We start from the raw sequence: 24,449 nt of genomic DNA on the forward strand, positions 1-24,449 counted from the left end.
CCATATACATATATTTATTTGAAAAATTTCCTCTAAAAATTCAATGAATGGATAAATTCTTTAGTATGGCTTTAGTGAATTTGATATTAAAATGCATTTTTCTTTTTAGTAGGATATTACCGAATCAGTCCTCATTTCTTAATATTCGGCATTTTTCAAATACCATGCTCTGAAGTCACAAAGTCTACAGTATTTATCTATGTTGGTCACCCAATACCAGACTTTTATGTTTCTATAATTCCTCTCCATGGTTGTAATAAAATTAATGTCTTGAGCACCAGTCACTTGCTAGCCATGCCTGTAAGTGCTTTATATACCTCATATCCTTTAATTATGCTCATAAAATCAAACAGGTCTATTTGGTTTCTAGATCAGCATCTCCATCCCAGAGGAGGAAATCATTAGGTGATAGAAGCCCAATTGAAATACTAACTTGCTAAAGAAAACAGCTCATGGCAAGGTAGAGACTGGGTCATAACCTAACGGGAGAAGCACAATAAGCAAAACAAACGTTTATTAGGAGTGCTGTGAGATGCCCGAGCTTGGAGAATTTCCCTTTGTGGTGGTATACAAAAGTCAAGCAAGTGAGGGAGTGATTTTCATTCGGGATAAGGTTGATTTACCCTCTCCCTATGTGAGGTAGATCTACAATCACCATTGGCTAGAAATGACTCTAAACACTTTGTCTCATTCTACTAAGGTCAGACTTCTGGGGTGAGGGGAGGGGCTGATGGTTCTGGGAAACATGCACCAATTAAAAATCACAACAGCTAACAGATGGAGGGATTCCTGTATGAGGGGCGCTGCGATACATGCTGATGTGGGTTATCTGACATGATCATGACAATGATCTGAAGGGATCGATATCAGCCATTTAACAATCATTCTTTTGTCCGATCAACAATTACTTACTGAGTACCTACTATGTATGGAGCTATTCTAGGACAAGGATCCACCCTTGCTTTCACAGAGCTTTCCTTCTAGTAGCTACTGCTTTTCAGGCACCATGTTCTCGGTACTAAGACAGAATCCCTGCCCTCATGAAATGTACATTCTAAGACTGAATGCAATATTATCCTCACTTTATTCATGAGGGAAAGAGAACCAGAGAAATCACGTATTTGCCGAAGGTCACAGAGTGGAGCCAAGACTCAAATCCAACCTCTCTGATCATAATGCCCCCACTTTTGTCCACTACAGGATACCACCTTCCAAAGGGATATGGCTTTTCACACAAGCACTGTCCATAGACTGGACAACATCTTACATATAAATGGACTCTTAAAACATATGTAGCTGCCATTATAATTAATCTAATAATAATTGTAGGTTTTGTCATATTTTTTCAAGAGATAACAAAAGTGTAACTACAATCATAAAGAAAACATGACATTTTTCAAGTTTAAAACATTGAAAAACACTGAACGAATTCCTTTTGTTTAAATTGTAGTTTAAAAAAACATAAAATTTATCACCTTAACCATTTTTAGGTGTACAGTCCAGTAGCGGAAAACACTGATCGAATTCTCAATTCAATAATCCAAGTAAGTCTTCTGCAAGATGCCCATGAAACTTCAAATTATGCATGAGAGGTAAGAAAACCTTTTCCTCACATCATTCTTTTTAAGTATTAGCAACTCTACCCTTGCTTGTAAACCTACCTGTTCCAGAAACTCTGCATTGAAAGTGGGCTGGCCGTCCCTCAGAAGTGACAGTGTCCTGAAGTGGGGTGACGATGGCAGGAGGATAAACTGGCATTTCCTGATCAGGAGACACAACTTCTGGAACTAAAGGAAGGGACCACAAGACTTGTCAGGAGTAAGTCAGCCTACAGACCTCACAGAATGAAGCATGCCGATTTCTCTTAATTTATCTGGCAGTGGAGCCCTTTCAAAGTTTCCAAGTTAGGTAGCAATCTACTTTTAGGAGCACCAAGTTGTATTTTTAAATGCCCTGGGAGGATGCAAAAGCGGGTTTCTTAGGTTTTACTTTAAGCTGAGAAGTAGCAAGGCATTTCTACCTTCCACAGAGAGTGATGCTGAGGTAGTGACAATTCCATAGTCATTCTTGGCTTCACAGGTATAGACGGCCGCGTCCTCTGGGAAGGCTTCGATGAGCAGAAGTGTGTACTCTTGCCCATCGTGAAGGAATTTGCACTTGAAACCAGTGGAAAGCAGCTGCTCTTCCTTGTACCAGGAAATTTTCGGCTGTGGTCTGCCGGATATCACAGCACAGAAGCGGGCGGGCTTGCCAGATTGCACGGTAACAGGCTGGAGCTCCTGCAGAATTTGGGGTGGTTCTGGGGCTGGGAAGAAAAGAAAACAAACAGCCCATGAAAACACAGGAAAGCACGGGAAAATCTACATTAATTTGTTGCCAGGTGGTTATGTATCCCGAAACTAAACTTCGGAATGGTGATATCTTTACTTGCTTCAGAATATTAGAACATTTTTTGCGCTAAGAAGGAAAAAAAAAATTGGAATTTTGTCCCTAAGTAGAGGGAGATACTTTTGATATTTGGTGGGGGGGGGGGTGATACTGGGAGTGCTGAGTTTTTCAGCATAACACGGTCACCCCTTTCCTGGCTGGGATCTGGATCGGGGTGACAATGGACAGTCCTCTAAAGAATGCTAGAACACTTCCACATGCTACCTATTTTTAACAGTCATTTGGGCAAATTGTGTGGTGAGGTGGCTCATCCCATTCAGGTTTGTTTTGCAAGTATTTGTGTATATGTGATAGTCATTTTTTAATATACAGGTGCCAGTGAAGTGCAATCAGTATGTATGAATGAATGAATGTCATTTTAGATCTAAAGGCAATTAGGTAATTTTTTTTTAAATGCAGCTTTCCTGTTATGCTAATTAAAACATATTCTTGGTGTTGTGATGACTGAGGGAAACTGGGTCGTTCATGGAACCAAGAAATGGGGAGAAATGACTTCTGTGAGGCTGATTTCTGACACAGCCATATGGGTAGACCTTTACTTCTCTGTGCCTCAGTTTCTCTACCACTAATATAGAAATAATAATAACTGGATACCATGACCATTTGGTCTTCTAGGGACCAAGGGAATGTTGGCAATATGGTTCATTTTTATGAAACTTGAGATTACTCTTAGTGTTCCTTCATCTGTCTCAGGGGTATTTGTTCAGACAGGTAGGACCCAAGGTCAGGACAGGGATGGATCTAGACCAGCCTCAGATACAGCTCTAAGGTTTCTAATGAGGAAAGTGGATGGTTTAATGGTGCTCCTCTGAGGACTTGGTAGCATATGGTATCCCCCACTAAAGTCAGAGCCTGGTCCTAGGGCATGGAGCTCGCCTGTGGCTTTCTAGGTTCTCCCAGGCATGCCCTAACAGAGGCTGGAAATACCCCACCAGAGGCTGGAAATGCCCCATCACTTGGTAGTGCTACTAGTATTCAAGCAGTTAGGGCCAAGGGCAGAGAACTAGAACAGCTGAAAACTGTACCTAGAAACCCATTTGGGGTCTATTATAATTGACATACAGTGGATGTTCAATAATGTTGACCAAACTAAATAAGGATCTAGCCATTAGGTGCCTTCTGGAAATGACATCTTGGTCCTTTTAACAGCTACCATCCCATTTCCACAGGTATAATATGAAAATAAATGTAATAACTTCAAACATATGAGTACCATGGGTTCTTGAGAAATTGCCTGGGAACTACCAGAACTTCAGTAAGTTGAAAGGGAGGATTATTACAGATGGATGCACAAAATATGTCAATATCTCTACCTACCATTGACGTAGAGCGTAACAGAACTCCTGTTCCTTCCTGCCACAAAGGTGTATTCACCAGCATCGCTATGCCTGGTCTCAGAGATAAACATCCGGTGGATTCTTCTCTCCACCACATACTGGTGTCGTTCTTCAACTTGGAAATTGATTTCAATGCCGTCTTTATACCAGTGGGCATCTACATCATCTTCATTGACCTCAAACTCAACGACAGCACGTTGTTTCTCAATAACCTTTTAATGGAGCAACAGGAAAAGAAAATTGAAGCCCTGATTTCCTTTCGGTTTTAACCTGTTTCCAAAACAGCTCATTTGAAGAGCATGTCAAACCTATATATTATGATATAGAAAGTTGACTGGTTATAGCACATTCTAAGTTTTCCTGCATATCCTTGGACAAAAGGTGCCCATACTTCTTTTGCTTACATCTGCACGGAGGCAATGATTTCATCCTTAAATGTTTACTTCTTAGTTAATCATAACAGAAATAATGACACTTTGCAGGACTTCCTGGTGGTGCAGTGGTTAAGAATACGCCTGCCAATGCAGGGGACACAGGTTCAATCCTTCAATCCCTGGTCCGGGAAGATCCCACATGGCGTGGAGCAACTAAGCCCATGCGCCACAACTACAGCCTGCACACCACAGCGACTGAAGCTCGAGTGCCTAGAGCCTGTGCTCCACAACAAGAGAAGCCACTGCAATGAGAAGCCTGTGCACTGCAAGAAAGAGTAGCCCCCGCTCCCTGCAACTAGAGAAAGCCTGCACGCAGCAACAAAGACCCGACACAGCCAAAAGTAAATAATAAAATAAAAATTAAAAAAGAAAAGAAATAATGACATTTTACATCTGAGGGCTGTTTATCATTGACAAAGTTCTTTTAAGTTACTGCTCAATTTGATTTCATATGATGTGAACCTTGTAGGCTAGGTAGGAACTATTATCCTCATTTTTAAAAGTGAGAAAATCAAGGTTCAGAATTGGTCAATAAAGGATGAAGGACATATTTGGGTTATCTGAGTATGCATTGAGGCTTTTTTTTCACTCTGGCCTAATGTAATGCCTGGCTCTCCTTGGATGAGCAATATGATAAACATGAGCTCAAGTGATACTTCTCTTCACATGTTATCTCCCCGTTATATCGCGTGGGAAGACTGGCACCCATGAGGACAAGCCGTATGTGCAGTCGAGAGCAAAGGTGTTTGCTCAGCATCGCTGCTAGGAATCCAGCTTTGCTCTAACTGGTCTTCCTCTTGGACCTCGGAGGGAGTTTTCCCAGTCAAGTCCCCACACAGCTGCCTCTCCAAGGTAGAAGGCTTCTGAGAAAATGCCACCTTGTTCTGAATTCCCTTAATTCCAGTTGCTGTGCGAACATCACAATTTAAATTTTAGTTCCTTTAGGGTTGATGCTGCTTGGTAAGTGGCCATTTGACAGTGAAGTGTCTACAGCTGCTTTCATTAAAGTATTTAAACAGCTGCAAAGGATACACTTATTCCCTAAGCGAGAGGAAACTGTGACTAAGTTGATGTCAGCACAAGAGTGTAAGCTGGTAGGGATAAGCTGATTTCATTTTTTCAGAAGACTGTGGTTAGAAAATTTAAAAGTCAGAAAATTAAGTGACATTCTCTATGAGGACACGGGGATGGGGAAGGGTAAGCTGGGACAAAGTGAGAGAGTGGCATGGACATAGCTACACTACCAAATGTGAAACAGATAGCTAGTGGGAAGCAGCCGCAGAGCACAGGGAGATCATCTTGGTGCTTTGTGTCCACCTAGAGGGGTGGGATAGGGAGGGTGGGAGGGAGATGCAAGAGGGAGGAGATATGGGGATATATGTATACGTATAGCTGATTCACTTTGTTATACAGCAGAAACTAACACACCATTGTGAAGCAATTATACTCCAATAAAGATGTTAAAAAAAAATTAAGTGACAAAATGATAGATTAGGAGCTACTGATGACTTCTCCAAAAATTCAGCATTACCTGAACCTCCCTTTTAATGCTTCGGATGCGAACGTCTCTGCCCTCCACAAAGAGGCTGGCAGTGGACATGTTGCCTCCAGCCACCACTGTGTACTTCCCAGCATCAGATAACCGGGTGGATGGGATCAGAAGGCGGTGGACGTATTTCTCCTTCTGTATCTTTATTCTATGGAAGAAAGAGAAATTGAGGTTTAACATATGATGACTCAAAGGAAACTGGGAATCACTGGGAAGTGGCAAACAAACCAACGGACCTGTCCACAAGCTGTAGCTCTTGGCCATCTTTCATCCACTGCACAGTGATGTCAGGTTCAGAAACTTCACATTCAAACATGGCTCGCTTCTTCTCGAGAACCTTAATGTCTTTAATGTGTTTCCTAAATTCTATATGACGAGCTGGAGAACAGTGTGTAAAAAAATTAATCTTTCTAACAGCTTTGCTAAGGTATAATTCACATACTATACAATTCACCCAGTGAAAGTATACAATTCAGTGGCTTTCAGTATATTCAGAGTTGTGCAACCATCACCATAATTAATTTCAAAGCATTCCCATTACCCCCAAAAGAAACCATGTACCCCTTAGCCATCACCCTCCAGACACCTCCCTTTGTCCTCCCCTCAGACTTAGGCACCCACCTATGTCTCTACAGATTTGTGCACTCTGAACTTTTCCTGTAACTGGAATCATACAGTATGTGGTTCTTTGTGACCGGCTTCTTTCACTTGGTATAAAGTTTTTTAAGGTTCATCCATGTTGTAGCATGTATCAGTACCTCCTTTTTATTGCTGAATAATATTTCATTGCGTGGATATACCTCATTTTACTTATCCATTCATTAGCTGATGCTCTAACATTTTATATAGTGTGTTTGCCATTTACGTTTATGGATATGACATTTTTGAAACCATACCTTCCACATAAAGAGTGGCTGTCGAGGCAGCTTTTCCAGCCACAAAGGTGTACTCAGCAGCGTCCCCAAAGTGAACATTCCTGATGTTCAGTGAGTGGGTGAGCTTTTTGGTTCTCATCTGGCACCTGTCAGTTGATTTGATTTCCACGCCATTCTTCAACCATTTGTAAGAGATGCCTTCATAGTTCACTGTTACCTCAAAGGTAATGGTGTCTTTTTCTTCAGCATTGATGTCCTTCAGCATGGATGTAATCATGATTGCTGCAAAGGGGGAAGGAAATACACCCAAGGAGATTTTGTGTCAATACGACGTGGGTTATAACAGGCACAGAATGAAAACTTGGAATGTTCTTAGTACGTCTGTTTAGGCGATCACAGTTCAGAGAGATGAGCCATGATACCTTCCAGGTACCCCTCTACAGGACAATGTCAAGTGTCAGGGGAACAGAAAAAGCAAGAGATAGACACTGGAGCATCTTTATAGGTAGCATTTCAATGCTAATCAAAAATTTTATCCAGATGCCTGACTCAGTGTGGACACAGTAGATGTTTCAATCAAGGTAACTGGTCAGGAAGAAAAAGTGTAGGCTATGGAATAACAATGAGTCTACTGGATATTCTGTGTGTGTGTGTGTATATATATATATATATATATATATATATATATATATTTGTATATATATTTTACTTACGGGTCACTTTCAGAGTGGCGCTGACTTGGTCATTGCCACAGACAAATGTGTATTCCGCTGAGTCCTCTGTGCTGGTGTTCATGATGATCAGCTGGTGGAGTTTTCCCTGCACCACGATCTTGAACTTTTCACTCATTTCAATCTCCACCCCATTCTTTAGCCACATGGAAGGCACATTGAAGTGGGAGACCTCACACTCAAACGAGGCAGTTTTGGTCTCAGGTACCTCAATGTTCTTCATGGTTTTTGTAATATGTAATGCTTGGGAAAATCAGAGAGCACTTCGGTTAATATATTTTATTTTAAAAAAAAGATGGAGCAAACAAACGAATGAATACATGGAGATCACCTAGAAATGCCACAGGGGCTGCCTCATACTTACTCTCCACGAATAGTTTCGCTTTGCATTCCAATTGCCCCACCACAGCTGTATATTCTCCAGCGTCCAAGGGGGAAATATGCTGCAGCATCAGTTTGTGGACCTTCCTTTCTGAGACCAGCCTGTGTTTGTCACTCGGCTTAATCTCCACATTCTTGTGGAACCATTTCACCGGCACTGTGTCGTGGGAAACGCTAACTTCAAAGGCAACGGTGGCATTTTCCAAGGCTGTCACATCCTTTGGCTTCTTAATGATTTTGACGGCTAATGAGGAAAGTTGAAGCCATTTAGTGATATGGTTAACTTCATGGTAACCACAAGTTGGCTACTTGTAAAGTGTTTCTAAGTCAACTTACTCTCAACGTGCAGTCTGGCACTGGCTCCCAGCCTTCCAAGCTTGAAGCCATAAACAGATTCATCCGCAACGGCACAGTTTTTAATTCTCAGAGAGTAAACTGTTCCTTTGACTGAGACAGTGTACTTGTCATTGGATTCCAGCACAACCCCGTTTCTGATCCACTGGACACCTTTTACATTAGGGTGTGTGAGCTCCACAGTGAAAACAGCATCTTGCGTCTCTGTCACCGTGAGGTTCTTCAGAGTCTTCTTAATTTTGACAGCTGAAGACAAATTTACGATTTGTTTAGAAAATAAAGATGATACCATTCAGGCAAGAGAAGTCCCAAATAAGATTGCTACCGGGTCATCTTGCAAAAGAATGGTTATCAAAGAATTTGCAGTTATGCAGCATCTCTAGAGTTTTTAAAAGACACTGAGATTATTCAGGAAAACCTGGGGTCCAGTTTGAAATGTACCTTGTATAATGTCTTTTCTATACTTGAATGAGATGTAGTTTGCATAGCTGTATATTAATAACTTAATCAATGGATTGGAGAAGAGTGAAAGAAGAATACAGACTGAGAGCATCTAATTTGCTGCTCCACAGAGCTGGAACCTAAGACATGGCTTCTTCACATAAACTCATAAGCAATTTTGCACCTTGTGGTACATGGCTCAGAAAGAAAGTTCGAGAGTTTATAATGATTTTATGAAATGAGGATTTATGGCATCCAAAATGATCATACCATTTGACTTTTAGAATAACTGCCAAAAATATAATACGATTTTTTAGTGGATAAATCTGTTATTATATCACTGACCTTCAACTTTAAGTTTGGCAGATGTTTTGGAAGTGGCCACCTTGTAGGTGTATTCTCCAATGTCATCTAGTTTGGTGGCGGCAATGATAAGCCTCCTTTTGTGGCCATCAGATTTACTTCTGATGTTTTTACTCAGTGGTAGGTGTTTGCCATCCTTCAACCATTCTCCTTCGGAATCTGGGTTGGCAACTTCACATTCAAACACAGCTTCCTGGGATTCAGCTACAGTCTGATCTGTGAGTGGCTTAGAGATGGCACCCCCTTTGGAACAAGAGAAGTACAAGTGTGAGTCTTTTAAAAATATTTATACAATAGAAAAATCTTTGCACAATTAAATATAAAACATCAAATTTTAAAATATGATTCTGAACATCATGAAATGTCTAATAAAATTATTTTTACGCACTTTAAGAAGGTATCACAGAAACCCCTCATTCTAAGTATGTATCACTGATAACCAGGGAAACTACTGGAATCAGAAAGGTTTTGCAAAGGAAAAGCAACTGTTAAGTTATACAGAACTCTGAGAACCTTAATGTGAAGCACACCTCATGGACGGCCCGTAACTCAGTTCCTTCCTCAAAAGCATTCTGCTTAGTCTTCTAAGGATGATTTCCTGAAAATACACCTAATATCTGACTGGAAAAAATACTGCTGAACAAAATGTATAGTCATCAATGTTTCTAGAAGATTAGGGATTCCTATATACTAAAAATCACTGTTTTGACAAATGTCATCTCTTCTACAAAGTTTTCCCCCATTGCCTCCAGTGCCATCATCCGCTGGCAGAAATAATTACTCCTTCATCAGGTTAGTTGCTAATGTATCTGTCCCTCTCTATATTGTGAATTCCTCAAAAAAAATATCATGCCATATTCATTTTTGTATCCTGAGTTCCTAGCAGCCTCTGGTCAATGGCAGGTACTTTAAAAATGTTGGGTGAAATCACATAGAGGCTCATAGTTTTTTGTTTCCACACATTTAAAAACACGTCATTTATATTAAACATATCAAAGTGCAGAATCTAAAATTCTGTTTCAGAAGTTTTTCTCATGGTCAAATCTTTGAGGAAATCTCAAATATAATAAAGTATAAACCATGAAATTTTCATACCAAAGACACTATTCCCATTTGACTTGCTTATATACCATGGATTGCACAATTTAATCTCCTCAAAACCTAAATTGTTATGTACCAAACAAATTAATGATGATGCCTAGTTTTTTCTTGACAGTTGGTTTAGACTTTTGATTCTTCATTTTTAAGCTGGTGGCTTCTGCTGAGAATGGTCTACTTCATTTCACAAGAGACACACAGACACATACATTGAGGTATATTTTAAAAATATTCATTGGGTTCATTATAAAGTATGAAGGGAACAAAGAAAACAAAAGTGAATGAAACAAGAGCAATAAAAAAAAGAAATACATCTTTACAGTAGGAGAGTTTAAATAAAACTCAGTCCAAACGTTAACTCATCAATCTATCATGTGCAACGTATTGGACTATACAAAGATGAGAAAGAAGCAATTCCACATTTGGGGAGCATCTACTCAGGTGTGGGAAGAAGAAACAGGGAATAAAACAAGTATATGAGTCAGGGTCATGAAAGAAACACACATAAAGTGATCCTGAGGTTGGAGGGTTAAGATCTTCTACAAATGGGAAGATCAAGGAAGGCTTCACAGAGGAGATGGCATTTGAGCTACGACTTCCTGGAAGAACATTTGGAATTTAGGCTGATGGGAATAGTGTCAAGGGTATTATTGGTTTTGAGAACAGCATAAGCAGAGGCAAGGAAGTGGGAAACTGGTGGGAATTTGGGAGGAAATGGGCAATGATTTCTTAAGTTAAAACAACTGCCCTACATAAGAACTTAGGTTAAATGATAAATGTACTAACCTGCCACGATAAGTTTTCCAGATGTCATATTTTCTCCAGCATAAAATGTATATTCCCCTTCATCGTCTTTCATCATATTTAGAACCGTCAACTTATATATTTTTCCATGAGCTTCAATTTTATATTTAGAACTGGGTTTGATTTCCTTGTCCTTAAAATTCCACAAGACATCAATTCCTGAGTGGGACAGTTCAACTTCCAAGACCACATTTTGGGTCTCTGTACAGGTAAGGTCATGAAGACCTCTGATAATTTTAATTTCTGGGGGGAAAATAAAATAATCACTTGGTTACTATTATACTGGGAAAATAGAATGCTTAAAATAATACTAAGTGACATGGAACAATTCTTACTTTCTACAGAAAGATCACAGCTGGTTTCAACTCTGCCAACCATCAGCTTGTAAGGACCTTCATCTGAAGCATAGGTCCGGTTAATCACAAGACGCTGCTTAGTGCCTTTGACAATGGCATGCACGCGATCATCAGGCTTGATTTGTTCATCATTTAAGTACCACTTAACAGAAGTCACATCAGGGACTGAGACCTTACATTCGAGCACAGCCTTGGTGCCCTCAAGCACGTTAATGTCTTTTAGAGGTGTTATCACATCAACACCTGCAAAACCACACACACACAAAGGAATTGTGAATACAGATTTTGTTGGAAATGTGTGCTCACTTGACAGCATACAACAAGACTATGTAAGTCGCACTCACTGTAGACAGAGACGCGCCCACTGGTTGACAGTCCAAGGGCAGGAATGGTGAAGGAGTAATGTCCAGCATCCTCCTTAGTCATGTCTTCAATAAGCAGCATATGTGACTGCTTGTCTATCACAATGTGAACCCTGTCGCCCGGCTGCACTTCTTCGCCATCCTTCATCCAGACACCGTCCACATTCTCTAAGGAGACTTTAACTTCAAGCTGAACAATGTCACCCTCACAGACTTTTTGATCACTGAGTCCTTGTAGGATAGCAACGGGGCGGGCTGTGAAATATGGGGAGAAAAAAGAATGTTATGATTATTTATTATCAATAAGCCATAGCGATGCTCACTGCAGGCTGACAGGAAGGGGAAGGCTTACGTTTCATCTTTAGTTTACAGGTTGTCTTTTTCCCGTCGACAACAAAGCTGTATTCTCCCTGGTCCTCTTTGGTCACATCCTTGACTGTGAGGTTCTGACGTCCACGGCGAGATGTAATTGTGTACTTGCCATTGGATTTAAGCTCCACATCATTATGATACCATTTGCCTTCTATATTTTCCGGGGTTATAATGCACTCTAACTCTCCTGAAAATGATTCTGGAACTTCTATGTCCTGAAGTTCTTTCACAAACTCAATGACTGCACCTGAGGCATAAGAGAAGGAGAAGTTAATTTCCCTGGAGAGTTATGCATCTAGACTTAGGATAGAGAAAATTCCTTGTAAATCTCTTATCCCGCCCCCCCCCCCATACTATCAGGAATATTCTTAATATCTAACTGCTGGACTGAGAAATAAATTGTCAATTAAAAGGAGTTACTTTAATTTAAAAATTATTTTTAAAGCACAGAATTATATTTCAATAAAAAATTTAAAAGCAAGGTATCAGAATGACCTTGCTTTTCAAAATCCAAATTGTCAGGAATTCCCTGGTGGTCCAGTGGTTAGGACTCAGCGCTTTCACTGCCAAGGGTGTGGGTTCGATCCCTGGTCGGGGAACTAAGATCCCACATGCCGCACAGTGCGGCCAAAAAAATTAAAAATACAAAATCCAAATTGTCAATATTCTTAATTACCAGTATAAATTCATGAGTCTTGCTATGGAGCTTATATTTAATTCCCAAGTAATTCGTTTTATGAAGTGAAAATTGCATAGCTAATTTTATCACATACTAAGGGTGACTTTAAAACTTAGGAATGAAATCATTATTTACTACCTTCGACAATAAGTTTAGCCGTTGTTTTTACGTTTTCATCTTCCGCAAGTACACAGCTATAGTCTTCAGCATCAGATGTGTCAACTGTCAGGACGGAGAGGAAGTGAACTTTCCTGTCAGAGAGCATCCTATATTTATCTCCCGTGTGAACCTCCACGCCATCCTTATACCATTTCACTTTGACAAATGGCTCTGAGGTTTCACATTCAAATGTTGCCATGGTGTCTTTTTCCTTAGCAACAACATCTTGTAATTCCTGTGTGAAAGTGATCAATTGCTTGGCTATAAGAAAAAGGAAAAAAAAAAAAAGCACATTAAATTAAATTCACAATTTGGATAATGGGAAAAGAAAATAAAAAGAAATACATTACTGGATATTCATGGATAAATAGAAACAGATCCATCAAATGAAAGAAATTCAAATTACCCTGGACGAGTAAGAATGCGTGACTTGAGGTTTCCCCAGCTATATTGATGGCTTTCACCATGATGCTGGCAGAGTCCTCAGCCGTCACATCTCTTATGACCAGCTCACAAACATTGTCTTCAGGCCAGTACCAGTAGATTCGGTCAGAGCGCTCAATCTTTACACCGTTTTTGTACCACTCACATTCAGGATCTGGTTTCCCCACCACTCTGACCCGGAAGTGTACATCAGATCCTTGGTCCACTGTTTGGCTTTGGATTCTTTCAAAGATTTTAGGAGCCTCCATACTAGGACTTAGTTCAATTTTATCGGGTTTAAAAGTTGGAATAGTGATTTTGCCTTCTTCAGCAAGGGCTTTCTTCTCCTCTTCAGTTAACTCTTTGGTCCAGTGGAGAAGTTCATCTTTTGTCTTCCTTAGAAGTTCTTCATAGGATTCATCCTTCTTACGAGACTTGAGCTCCACAGCAGTAATGGCTTCATAATAGCCTTCCTCAGTCCTGCGCTTGAACTTACTACGCAGCTCTTCTGACTCTTCAGACACTTTTTCATGGGCAATTCTTTCAGCCCTTTTCAACCTCACAATTTCCTTAGTTTCAGTGGTGTCAGCAGGTCTGTCTACCTTTTGTACTTCGAACTGAAGTTTTCCAGGTTCATGTACGTGAAACTCAGGCTTTGGCTCAGGGGCTCGCCTAAGGACAGACCTAAAATCTTCCCTCTGTTGGATCTCAAGCTTCACTTTATGCTCTATCACACCTTCAGGGTTTTCTGCAGTGACCTTGACTTCACCTGTATCATATGATTTGCAGTCCACGATGTCCAGATAATGAATGCCATCATAGCGAACTCTGAATCTTTTGCTTTTGCGGATGAGCTGCCCATTGAGGTACCAGTTGACTTTGGGCTGAGGGTAGCCTGTCACTCGGCAACGGAATCTGGCGGTCTCCCCTTCAAGTACTCTTGCTGGCTCTGGGAACAAGACGATGTCTGGCTTTTGCTTCTCTTTTTGATCGGTTGTCACACTTGTAACACCTTCATGAGCCATCCGCTCTAATTCTTCAATTCTCTGTAAGCCTTTCCTCCCCTCAGGCAACTGAGATTCTTCCACGAGACTCTTCTCATCTTTGACAATAAGGGTAGCAGATGTATGATCTGTTCCATATTTGTTAGTAGCTCTGCAAGTAATGATACCACTGTCTCTGGAATATGCAACTCCATAATCAAGGCTGCAATACCCAAATTCATTGATCATACGGAGCCTGTTGGCAGCTTCCAGTGGCTTTCCATCATGGAGCCATTCCACCACCATCGTTGGGTCACCAATTGGTGTTAGCCTGCATTCAAAGTGGGCAGGCCCAAAGCGCTTGAGTCTTAAGGAAGTGAGTTTTTTCTTGAAAAATGGTTTCTGTTGTTTCTCTTTGTCATAGAGGTCACCCTCTTCCCATTGCTCTTGACCATATCGCAAATGGAGGGGCTCTAGTTCTGGGGCTGCAATCTCCTTTGCTCTATATGTCCCTCGTGGGATGACTAATTTTCTCTCTGGCTCAGGCTCTGCAAACTCAACTTCAACATTTACTTTGCATCTTGTAGTGTCTCGGCCAGCCTTATTAATGGCAGTTGCAGTGTACCAGGCAGAGTCTTGGCTGACAGTGGAGTCAATTTTAAGCGCAGCTTCTCCCTTGGTTCCTTCAATTCTATTAAAAGTGGGAAAATTAATCATCAGTACAGAAGTAGTTGTGGCTTCCTTGGTTATTGGATTTGTGTAATGAGCTTAGTTTTATTATTTTTCAAGCAAACTTACCTGATTTTTGGATATTTATGAGGTACAATGATTTCACTGTTTTTCAACCATACGATGTCAGGGTTGGGGTTACCCATAGCTCTGACTTTCATTTCAAGTCGGGAACCTTCCTTTATGTTGAGATTTTTCAGTTTTTCCACAAACACTGGTTTTACCTGATGTTCCACAGCTGAAAGAGAAAGGTCATGACTCTGAGTGAGTAGGGCTGAACTACCTGTTTATAACCCAAGTGATAAGGTAATTTCTTTTTTAATCTTCAGAGCAAATACCTTCCACGGTTAAAATCACTGAAATTGATGATTTTCCTGCCCTGTTTTGGGCAACCACAGTCCATTCTCCAGAATCACTGGGTGTTGCAGGGACAATAATTAGTGATTGGGTACCATCTTCTTTAATGACTACTTTATGGGTATAGTCATTGACAATTTGCTGACCTGTAAAAAAATTGAGTAAAAAAGAAAACATGTTAAAATAGTTATTGTTAAATTGTTAGACATACATATAAGCTTATTTTTGTGTTTAATGATTTATGAGCAAAAACTTATACTTACCGTCATGAAACCAGAAGGTCTCTGGCATAGGTCGACCCACGACCTTTAAGTCAAATCTGGCAGTCTGTCCTTCTAAACAATTGAAAGAAGTAGGTTTCAACACAAAGACTGGCTTATACAGTCTCTCAAGCTGTGACTCATCTGTTTCCTCCAGCCTACGTCCAGGGGACATCCGTGCAGGGGACATCCGTGCAGGGGACATCCGTAGAGGGGACATCCGTGCAGGGGACATGCGTATCGGAGATCTGCTCACTGAACGTGGAGAGATGGATCTGAAAAAAAAGGGCAAAGCAGAATATTTTCATGAGGCATAGAGAAAACTCAGCAAGCCAAAGCTCTTTCTTAATGTTATTTTAGAATTTACTTTGTGTACGTGTTAAAAGGTACCTCAAACTTGCTGGGATCCAAAAAGGAATACATTATTATTGCCCCCAAAGCTATGCTGTTCATTTAGAATGGTCCTTAATGCTGTCTCTCCCTCACCACTGGGTTTAATTAGTTACCGAACCTTTTTGGTTCAACTACCAAAATATTTCAATAAATGCTGGTTGCTTAAACAACCACATGAATACATTTATGGAAAAAGAAAATTATACTTCTTTATCCCAGAAGAGGAAAAACATAGAAATTATATTTGAAAAAATCCCAAACTCCATCTATACACTGCAGCCTGATTGGCTTGGATTGGATTTCAAGTGCTGACACCACCACACAGGCAGGGTGAACTAAAGCAATTTTCACAGGGTCATGGAAGCTCAGTGTTCCCACTTCCAAAATAGCAATGATAATCCTTCCATGGCAAGGTTGTTGTATAAATTAGGGTAACATATGTAAAATCTGATGTCAAATAAACCTTTATAGCTTTCATTACGTTAGCTACAGCACTGGCAAAATAAATAATATGCTGCACAATGAAAATGCTTTTCTCAGCTTACATAGGGACAAGAAATAAAAACTGGGCAACTGCCAGCATTGCGAATGGCAAATTTCTGTGCTATCTCAGCCTTCAATTTTTTCTGCCACACAATAGCAATTTGCTACAGAGATATTTGGTGTTTTGAACAATTTCAATACTAGTCAACACAAATTATCACGAGTCTACCTGATTCTGCTGACTGGCTCTGGTGTGGGTATGTAAGTCGGAGCACTAAGTGGTGCAGCGGGCTCCACATACAATTTCCCTGAGCAAATTGCATTTCCTTTAATATTGCTGGCAAACGCGGTATAGATGCCTTCATCTTCTGGAAGAACAACAGGTATGCGCAGACTAGCTCTGCCATCTTGTAGAAAGTCCATATGGTATCTCTCTCCATGTCTGATGCGCTTGCCATCTTTGTACCATGCAATCTGCAAATAATATCATGCATATGTCAATAAAATTTAGATAAAATGGTTATACTGTAACCTATTTATGTCTTTATTGTAGCATGGAGGTATGATCAATGTTTATATTTTACCTTGGGTAATGGATACCCAGACATCTTGCAATGAAAAGTAACACCCATCCCTTCAAGAATTCTGTAATTCTTGACTCTTAAATCAAATCCTGCTTCAACAGCTTCAGATTCAGAAATGTCAACTGCCATCTTTTCTTCTCCGTCTTCTTCAAGAAGTTCTTCTAATGTAGTCTTTATTATTCTGTATTCAATTTCTTTAATAAGTCTCTCTTCAAAGGAAGAAATATGGAATTCCTACGCAGTGAAAAAGATGACATTTTATTAAAAAGATATATGCCGACTGACAGAAATTCCTTAAGAGTATTCATTTCATAGATAAGGTTTGATTAAAATTTTTAACTGGAAGAAAAATCTAGAAGGCTTTTGTTTTTGCTTTTTTGTTTGTTTTTCAGTGAGAATTAGATGGGTCATTGTTTGTTTTGTTTTTAATCTGCATTCCAGTCATCTTTGTCAGTTCATGCTGTGGTGTCTTGGGTCAATGACATTCTAAGAGTATGGGTTATATATGCGATGTTCATCCTACTGATGAAAAAATGTTGGCAGTAATGAACTTGGTTGTGCTAGTATTTGTTTTTCCTGCTTATATGTAATTCCTATTTCTAAAGTCATAGTGCAACATGTTATGAAGATTAAGGAACCTCGTCAGCAGTGAACCTGGACATGTTTATAGCAGTCTAACCCTGACCTATCACTTGAAAATGAAAATATCAAACAAAAAGAGGGGCATTGTGGGAGGAAAGTATAATGTATGAAGTGATTTACTTGGTCATTATTGTTATACTCACCTGGTCTTCCACAAAAGTTCTGACCATTACAGTATCTTTGGCCATTTTCTTCCTAATTAAGGCTTGTTCTTTTTCATACTCTTTTTCATATTCAGAGTATACATATCCAGGTGCTATTTCTCCAACTTTAGGTTCTTGCACAAATGCAGTCATTTGTGTCTGGTAAAGCATTTCTTGCTGGGACTTCATCAGTGACTCATAATCAGCTAGGAGTTAAGAACATAAGTTAATTTTTAATGTTCTTATGAAAAAGCCTTCATGCCACTGTTCATTCAAGCAAGTCCTACACCACGGAAAGTTGATAACCAAAAGCCAGATCTGCCAAATTTTACTATCAAAGTGCTCAATATAGACTAATTAGATTGAATTTCAAACCCAAACTTATGTTAGCAAGTCAAGGCAGCCACTACTATTGTAGAAAGAATTTTATACTAGTGGTCAGTCCTTTGGGGATCAACCCTAGAGGTCTTCCTAATTTGCCATGTGGCTTTTGGCAATTCATTTATCTTCCTGGGTCTTGAGTGCTTTGCCAAATGGGGATAATATCCTAACCCTAAGGAGTTTTGTGCAGCTCAAATGAGACAGAACGTGGATGGACCACTATAAATGCGAACATCTAGGCAAAGATAACGGAGACCCACAGATACATTTTGTTTAACCTAAATGTTATTACACTTTTTTTTCAAATTACTTATAAATATTGAAAATACTGATTTCTAGCTTTTCTTTAAAACATCAGAAGCTCCATGGCATGGACATATATACGCTACCAAATGTAAATGTAAAGTAGATAGCTAGTGGGAAGCAGGCGCATAGCACAGGGAGATCAGCTCGGTGCTTTGTGACCACCTAGAGGGGTGGGATAGGGAGGGTGGGAGGGAGACGCAAGAGGGAGGAGATATGGGGATGTATATATATGTATAGCTGATTCACTTTGTTATACAGCAGAAACTAACGCACCATTGTAAAGCAATTATACTCCAATAAAGATGTTAAAAAAAAAAAATATCGGAAGCTCTAGCAACACTGAGCCTGGTACTGCGTGCCTGGCAACAACGTACTGGAGCTGGGGAGCTACTGCCCCCTTGAGGCAGGGCGTATACTCTCTCCAGTTTGCCACTGTCTGCCTTGTGATCACTAATATCTGTCTGGATCTGGAAGGCAACTGGATTTAGAATCCCTGCATTTTCAAAGGCATTATATGCTTAGAAATAAATGTACCGAAAAGAAACTATTGTTAGAACCTTCGAAGTTTAGCACTGGTATGGCTTTGGAGGCTGTGTGATCTAAAACATTTCCTATACAGCTGAGGCCAAGAGATGGGTCAGATGGGGACACAGCCAGTATCAGAACCAGGATATAGCAACAGGCCTTTTGACAATCACACGGCACTGCTACTTCCCTGCATTTCCATTCTTATTGTGCACATGGAACCACTTAGAATTGCACTCACCTTCTTCAAGCAAGGAGGCAGATGCAGAAGTTTCTCCATGCTTATTACGAATAACAATAGTGTATTCTCCAGCATCATCGGCAAACGTCATCGAAATCACCAGTTTGCACTCTCCAGTTTGTTTGTTGTAACTCACTTTGTATCTTTATGGAAATGAACAAACAAAAAATTCAGCCACAAGTAACCCTTATGTGGATCTGTGGTATAAAATTCAATGATCCTAAACATGGGACTAAGCTCCACCATAGAATATAAGATTGCTGAAAATAGAGGAAAATGCATGAGCATGAGTAATGCGGGCCAAGCAAGTTAAAATTTTCATTTTAAATAATAGTAATATATTTTTAAAAATAAATAATAGACTATAATACTACTAGAATCAACTGTACGGAAATAAGGGGCTTCAGTGTTTATGTTAGTAAATGATGAGGCCATTTAAACACTTAAGATATTTCCCTTTGCTCATTATTTTGTTCATTGTTTTATGTGAAGATCAAATGAATAATCAAAATAAATTCCTTTAAACATTTCAATATTAAGCCTTTGGTACACTATATTTCTTCTCAAGATACGATGGCTACATTTTTAGATTGTTTAAGTTGCAGGAAATTCAAAGCTAAATTTTATATTCAATTGCAGCAAATTTATTAGCATAGATTTTCATGTATAACTAGCTTTCTTCTTCATTACATGACCCTTTTTCTTTTATCTTTTAGTGGCTTAATTACTAAGCATTTTTATTGAAAGTTGTTTTCCAATCCCTTCTAGAAGAATATGTTGTGTGTGTAAAAATCCACACCATTTTCTCCATTTCACTAGCACTATAAGTGAATCAAAATAGAATATAAAGAAATGTATCTTCCATCCACTTTTGTCACATAGCTTTGTTCCTCAATAAGACTTCGTATGAAAACATGAAGATACCTCAAAGCACACTATGAAGGCTCCATGACAAAAGAGCCTACCTTTGAGGGATGGTGGGGTAGGTAAATTCTACTTCTCTCTTGGCTTCATATACATATCAGACAAATCACAGAGAACTCTATCATTCAAATATCAAAATACCTGTATCCAGTGGTTAGAGGAACACCAGCCTTCTTCCAGTAGACGTGGGGCTTTGGGTTGCCGTCAACCTGGCATTCAAATACAACGCTCCCACCTTCTACCAGTTTCTGTACCACTGGTTTTGTAATAAAGAAAGGAGCGGCAGGTTCTCCAGGCCCTGCTGGTTCCTCTGTGATGCTAGTATCTGTCATTATCACATCCCTTGATTCGACAAAGCTGGAAAGAGAATTCCCTTCATATTAGCTTCTGGACTGCAAGTTGCCAATACGAAAGGACTGAAAAAGCAAAACGGTACTACAACAAAACTCATTAGCAAAAAAAAGTGTTACCGTTTCTCTTCTGTGGTAATTTTCTCAGCCACAGCTGTTTCCTTTTCAAACTCTTCTGACACTAGAAGAAGACAGAAGTTTCTCTTGTTAAGTCAGGTGTTTAGTTTGTTTCATTAGTGACCTCTCCTTAGCATCACAGTTAAGTTGACCCCATAATCAACCCCTCAGTTCCAAAAGGGCGCTCCATTGCGAGGTGTGCAGACACCGTACGGTGAAAAGAAGTGTCAGGCGACAGTAATGGCATGCGTGGAAGGTTGGTGGGGGTGTGACCACTGACCTTGCACAGCTAGATAGCAGGATGTGCTGACGGTCCCAGCCTCGTTCACAGCACTGCAAGTAAATCGCCCACTGTCTTCTGCAAAGGCTTCACGAATCATAAGACGAGCAATTCCACTCTGGAAGGTTATCTGGAAATCAATGGAGCTTTCTATCTGGTAGTCTTCCCTGTACCATGTCACTTTTGGGGATGGGTATCCAGAGATGTGGCACTCGAAGGTGACAGATTCACCTTCAATAACATTCACGTTCCTTAAGCCCTAAAGAGAGAAGAAAAAGGAAGTATTGATACGTGTGCATATTCATGAATCATCTCTATGTGCTGTAACAAATGTGGGGGAGCTTTGACCTTGCACACTCTAATTGTCATAAAATACTTTCTTAAGATCAAGACTCTAGAAATATTAGTAGAGAAACTCCCTTGGAAATTGGAATATTCCCCAATCTGAAATAAATGTAAGGCCTTTCCAGGTTCATAGGGTAGAACTGTATTAATGCCATATAATGGGGCAACTCTGTACCCTCTGTTTTTTGCACATATTCAAATCCTAACGAAGCTTGAAGGCTCAGCAGCAGATGCTGCCTCTTCAGCAAAGCTTTCCACGCTACCTTCAATTGGAAGTAATCTAGCTCTCCTCCGGTCGCTCCCTCTGTTGAAGTGCTTATCACCTTCTACATTTTATTACGCTTATTTACATACATCTTCTCTGATAGTAAGACAAAGATTTCAAAGAGGGCCAGACTGGTCTTGTGATATGCCATATGCATAACAGAAACTCATTAAATCTGTTGAATACATGACTGATGGCTGTCACACAGAATTCCCCCTTTCCTTGCCAAATAGTATGTGGTCTTAAAATTAGTACTTGTAAATGCACTCATGGAATTTTCCAGTTTGAGAAACTGATCTTTGCATATATGAAAATTATTTGATCAGATATGCATATGATCCAACACAATCAACTTTACTCACCGAGACTAAAGTTGGTGGAGTAACAGGGATTTCAACAGGCGCAGGTATTCTCGCTGTTTCTGTTACCTGCAATTTTTACAAAGGATGTTACAAAATGCTCAGGAAATTAGGGGAAGCCTCATAAGCTCTTAGCATATGCAAAATCATAAAAATAACTTGAGAAAAAGAGCTCTGACCCACACCATGCTCAATAAAATGAAGTGTGAGCACGGTGATGGAGAAAGGCAGGACACCTGGCTGACCACTTCGGTAGCACAGACTGGCCAAGCGCCTGGCCCTCCTCCATAGGAATGGATCAAGAGACAGCGGGCGCTCCGGTGACCAACCTTGGCTTCACGCTCGTGCAGTACTTCGAAGTGCTCTTCGCGGACTGCGTCACCAGTGATGCCCACCCCGACTTCCTTCTTCACCTCAATGTCAGCTTGACTCTTAAAAGTCTCTGGTGTGTCCACAAAGGGGAACTGGGGTGAAGGCGTGGGCTCTGCTCTCGCTCTAGCCTCAGCGGGCTTCACAGTAGGTGCCTTCACGGATTTGGTGACCTTCTGAGCAGCAGATGTGGCTGACAACTCTTTTTGTAACGTGGCAATAGCGCTACCGGCTATTGATGCCTGAAGAGCAACGGAGTCAGAAAATAAAGTCACTTAACTGTCATCCCAGTCATTACTCGGAACTGCTTTGCCACTAGTATTCCTGGGGTGAGTCTGAGTCTCTTTTCTATATGGCCCCTTTTTTATTGTTCTCATGATCACTTTTATAGTTAATGAAATGTCAGAGATAAGCCAGTTATAAAGCTCATTGTCATTCCTGCCAGTTTCTAAAATGTATCTGAAAATCTTTCTTACAGAGTTATACTTAGAGCTTCTTATTTTACGCTCTTATCATAAAGGGACTGAAGGTCTTCTAAAACTCGGTCATGAATTTTCACTTAACCATCCCAATGAAGCTGTATTTGAAAATATTACAGTGGGAAATTTAAAAATAATAAAAATTTTAAATACTTGGTTAATTCCTAAGAACTACTTTAAAATAGCACATTTAGGCTTCGGCCACAAATCTGTGTGAAAGGTGAAAATGGAGATGCTTAGAAAAATATTTTAAGGGCTTCCTTACTCTTTTTATTCTATTGCTGTCCATGGTTATTTGGTTTCAATAGTAATTTGAGACTATCTCAAATGTAGGTATTAAATATACCTTACAATCCTTTGAAGCATACAAAGTTTAGATTCTATGCCTTGGGTGTGTAAAGTAAGAACAGTTGTGACTAACATTGAGGGTTATTAGGCCCTGTCAACTTGCTAAGGTTTTTACATGTACTAACTTGCCCCTGATGACAGAGCTAATAAGGGGCAGAGGCCAGGGTACTTATCCAGGGCTGTGTGATTCCACAATCCAGCCCAACTACCACACAGTACCACCTCTCCATTTTGCTACAGTGAGGATACGAACACATGATTTCTCAATGTCTGTCTTTATTATTGGTATCAATTCTCATTTAAGTTACTCTGAAATGTCTCAGAGAATAAGGAAAACTGAACTGTGTAACACACCACCTTTTACAAAATGTGAAAAGAAAGAAGCCTGTATGGATTTGTGTCTTCTCAGAGGTGTAAGATAACCAACTGCTAGCCTAGGCGCACCCTGTTGGGCAAGTTTCAGACTTTAGGGGTTTCTGAGTCCACCGTGAAAACAGACATCATCAAAAAGAGGCCCACGTTGGCTTTCGCCAAAGATACCCTACGTCACACATTAGATACTTTCTTCCTTTGAGCCTAACATTTCTTTGTCCAGCTCATTAACTTCTTACCTCATATCCATGTTCTGGCTTAGGAACAGAAATTTTTGAAACGGTAAAGTGAGGGCTTGCTGTGCGGGGGCGTTTATCCACATGGACTAATCTTTCACTTGTTAGATCTGTAGTTTTCTTGATCTGCATGGAAATGGAACTCAGTGATACTCGTGTTCACCAGGTGACCACAGCAGTTAAGCTTGCTTTCCCGGGAACAGCCAGTGGCTCCAGACTCACCTGTGATATGTGCATTCCCATTTGATCCGTAGTTGTGATATGAGTCTCAGAAGGAGCGTGGATCACTCCAGGCTTGACTGCTTTAGGGACAATGTGGGGTTCTGAGGCTGGACGTGGCGGATGCTCAGCTACCTTGGCGGCAGAAACGTGCTCCTTGTACTCGTACTCCAAAGTGGTCTTCTGAGCATACATTTCTTCAACATGCCCGGCTTCTCTGGGCTCTCGAACTCGGGCCTGGTCTACTGCAGCAACCACTGTTGCTACAGCTTCCGCCTTTTCCCCAACGCCCACCTGCAGATAAGGTTTCCAGAATTAATACTCAGTAATGTCAGTCATGTCTAAAGGCACGATGGGCCGACGGCACCTACGTTACACAACTATGTTAATGTCTCCAGAAATATGACTTAGAAATGCATTTAAGAATTTAATATTTCACTGGTGATTATAATGTGTGGACATCTAGTTAGATACACTCTATGAATCCTTGCTTAGAGTAGACATTAAATCACATAAACACAACATAGGACAATATGTATGTAAAATAGTAAGGAGGTTTTGAGTTTGTCTAGTACTTTGTCCATGGCAGACAG

The 24,449-nt window shown here is 40.2% G+C and overlaps 1 protein-coding gene across 1 annotated transcript in view; it reads right to left on the reverse strand.

Moving 5' to 3' along the window:
• Positions 1 to 24,449, reverse strand: part of TTN (titin) — a 285,964-nt gene that overhangs the window by 240,891 nt on the left and 20,624 nt on the right. The window contains exons 13-42 of the mRNA XM_082466160.1: positions 23,860 to 24,150; positions 23,641 to 23,763; positions 22,163 to 22,444; positions 21,837 to 21,902; positions 20,865 to 21,123; positions 20,588 to 20,648; positions 20,259 to 20,474; positions 19,194 to 19,336; positions 17,741 to 17,946; positions 16,956 to 17,189; positions 16,601 to 16,845; positions 15,499 to 15,770; positions 15,217 to 15,381; positions 14,948 to 15,116; positions 13,150 to 14,840; positions 12,723 to 13,004; positions 11,886 to 12,152; positions 11,516 to 11,788; positions 11,151 to 11,414; positions 10,798 to 11,058; positions 8,896 to 9,156; positions 8,092 to 8,355; positions 7,739 to 7,999; positions 7,357 to 7,617; positions 6,665 to 6,925; positions 6,005 to 6,146; positions 5,751 to 5,916; positions 3,766 to 3,997; positions 2,021 to 2,305; positions 1,662 to 1,787 (exon numbers count right to left, since the gene is read on the reverse strand). Coding sequence (XP_082322286.1) covers positions 1,662 to 1,787; positions 2,021 to 2,305; positions 3,766 to 3,997; positions 5,751 to 5,916; positions 6,005 to 6,146; positions 6,665 to 6,925; positions 7,357 to 7,617; positions 7,739 to 7,999; positions 8,092 to 8,355; positions 8,896 to 9,156; positions 10,798 to 11,058; positions 11,151 to 11,414; positions 11,516 to 11,788; positions 11,886 to 12,152; positions 12,723 to 13,004; positions 13,150 to 14,840; positions 14,948 to 15,116; positions 15,217 to 15,381; positions 15,499 to 15,770; positions 16,601 to 16,845; positions 16,956 to 17,189; positions 17,741 to 17,946; positions 19,194 to 19,336; positions 20,259 to 20,474; positions 20,588 to 20,648; positions 20,865 to 21,123; positions 21,837 to 21,902; positions 22,163 to 22,444; positions 23,641 to 23,763; positions 23,860 to 24,150 — 8,029 coding nt within the window. The remainder of the gene's footprint in view (positions 1 to 1,661; positions 1,788 to 2,020; positions 2,306 to 3,765; positions 3,998 to 5,750; positions 5,917 to 6,004; positions 6,147 to 6,664; positions 6,926 to 7,356; positions 7,618 to 7,738; positions 8,000 to 8,091; positions 8,356 to 8,895; positions 9,157 to 10,797; positions 11,059 to 11,150; positions 11,415 to 11,515; positions 11,789 to 11,885; positions 12,153 to 12,722; positions 13,005 to 13,149; positions 14,841 to 14,947; positions 15,117 to 15,216; positions 15,382 to 15,498; positions 15,771 to 16,600; positions 16,846 to 16,955; positions 17,190 to 17,740; positions 17,947 to 19,193; positions 19,337 to 20,258; positions 20,475 to 20,587; positions 20,649 to 20,864; positions 21,124 to 21,836; positions 21,903 to 22,162; positions 22,445 to 23,640; positions 23,764 to 23,859; positions 24,151 to 24,449) is intronic.

The sequence above is a fragment of the Balaenoptera physalus genome (assembly GCF_965194825.1).
Source record: "Balaenoptera physalus genome assembly, chromosome: 6".
Classification (NCBI taxonomy): Eukaryota; Metazoa; Chordata; class Mammalia; order Artiodactyla; family Balaenopteridae; genus Balaenoptera; species Balaenoptera physalus.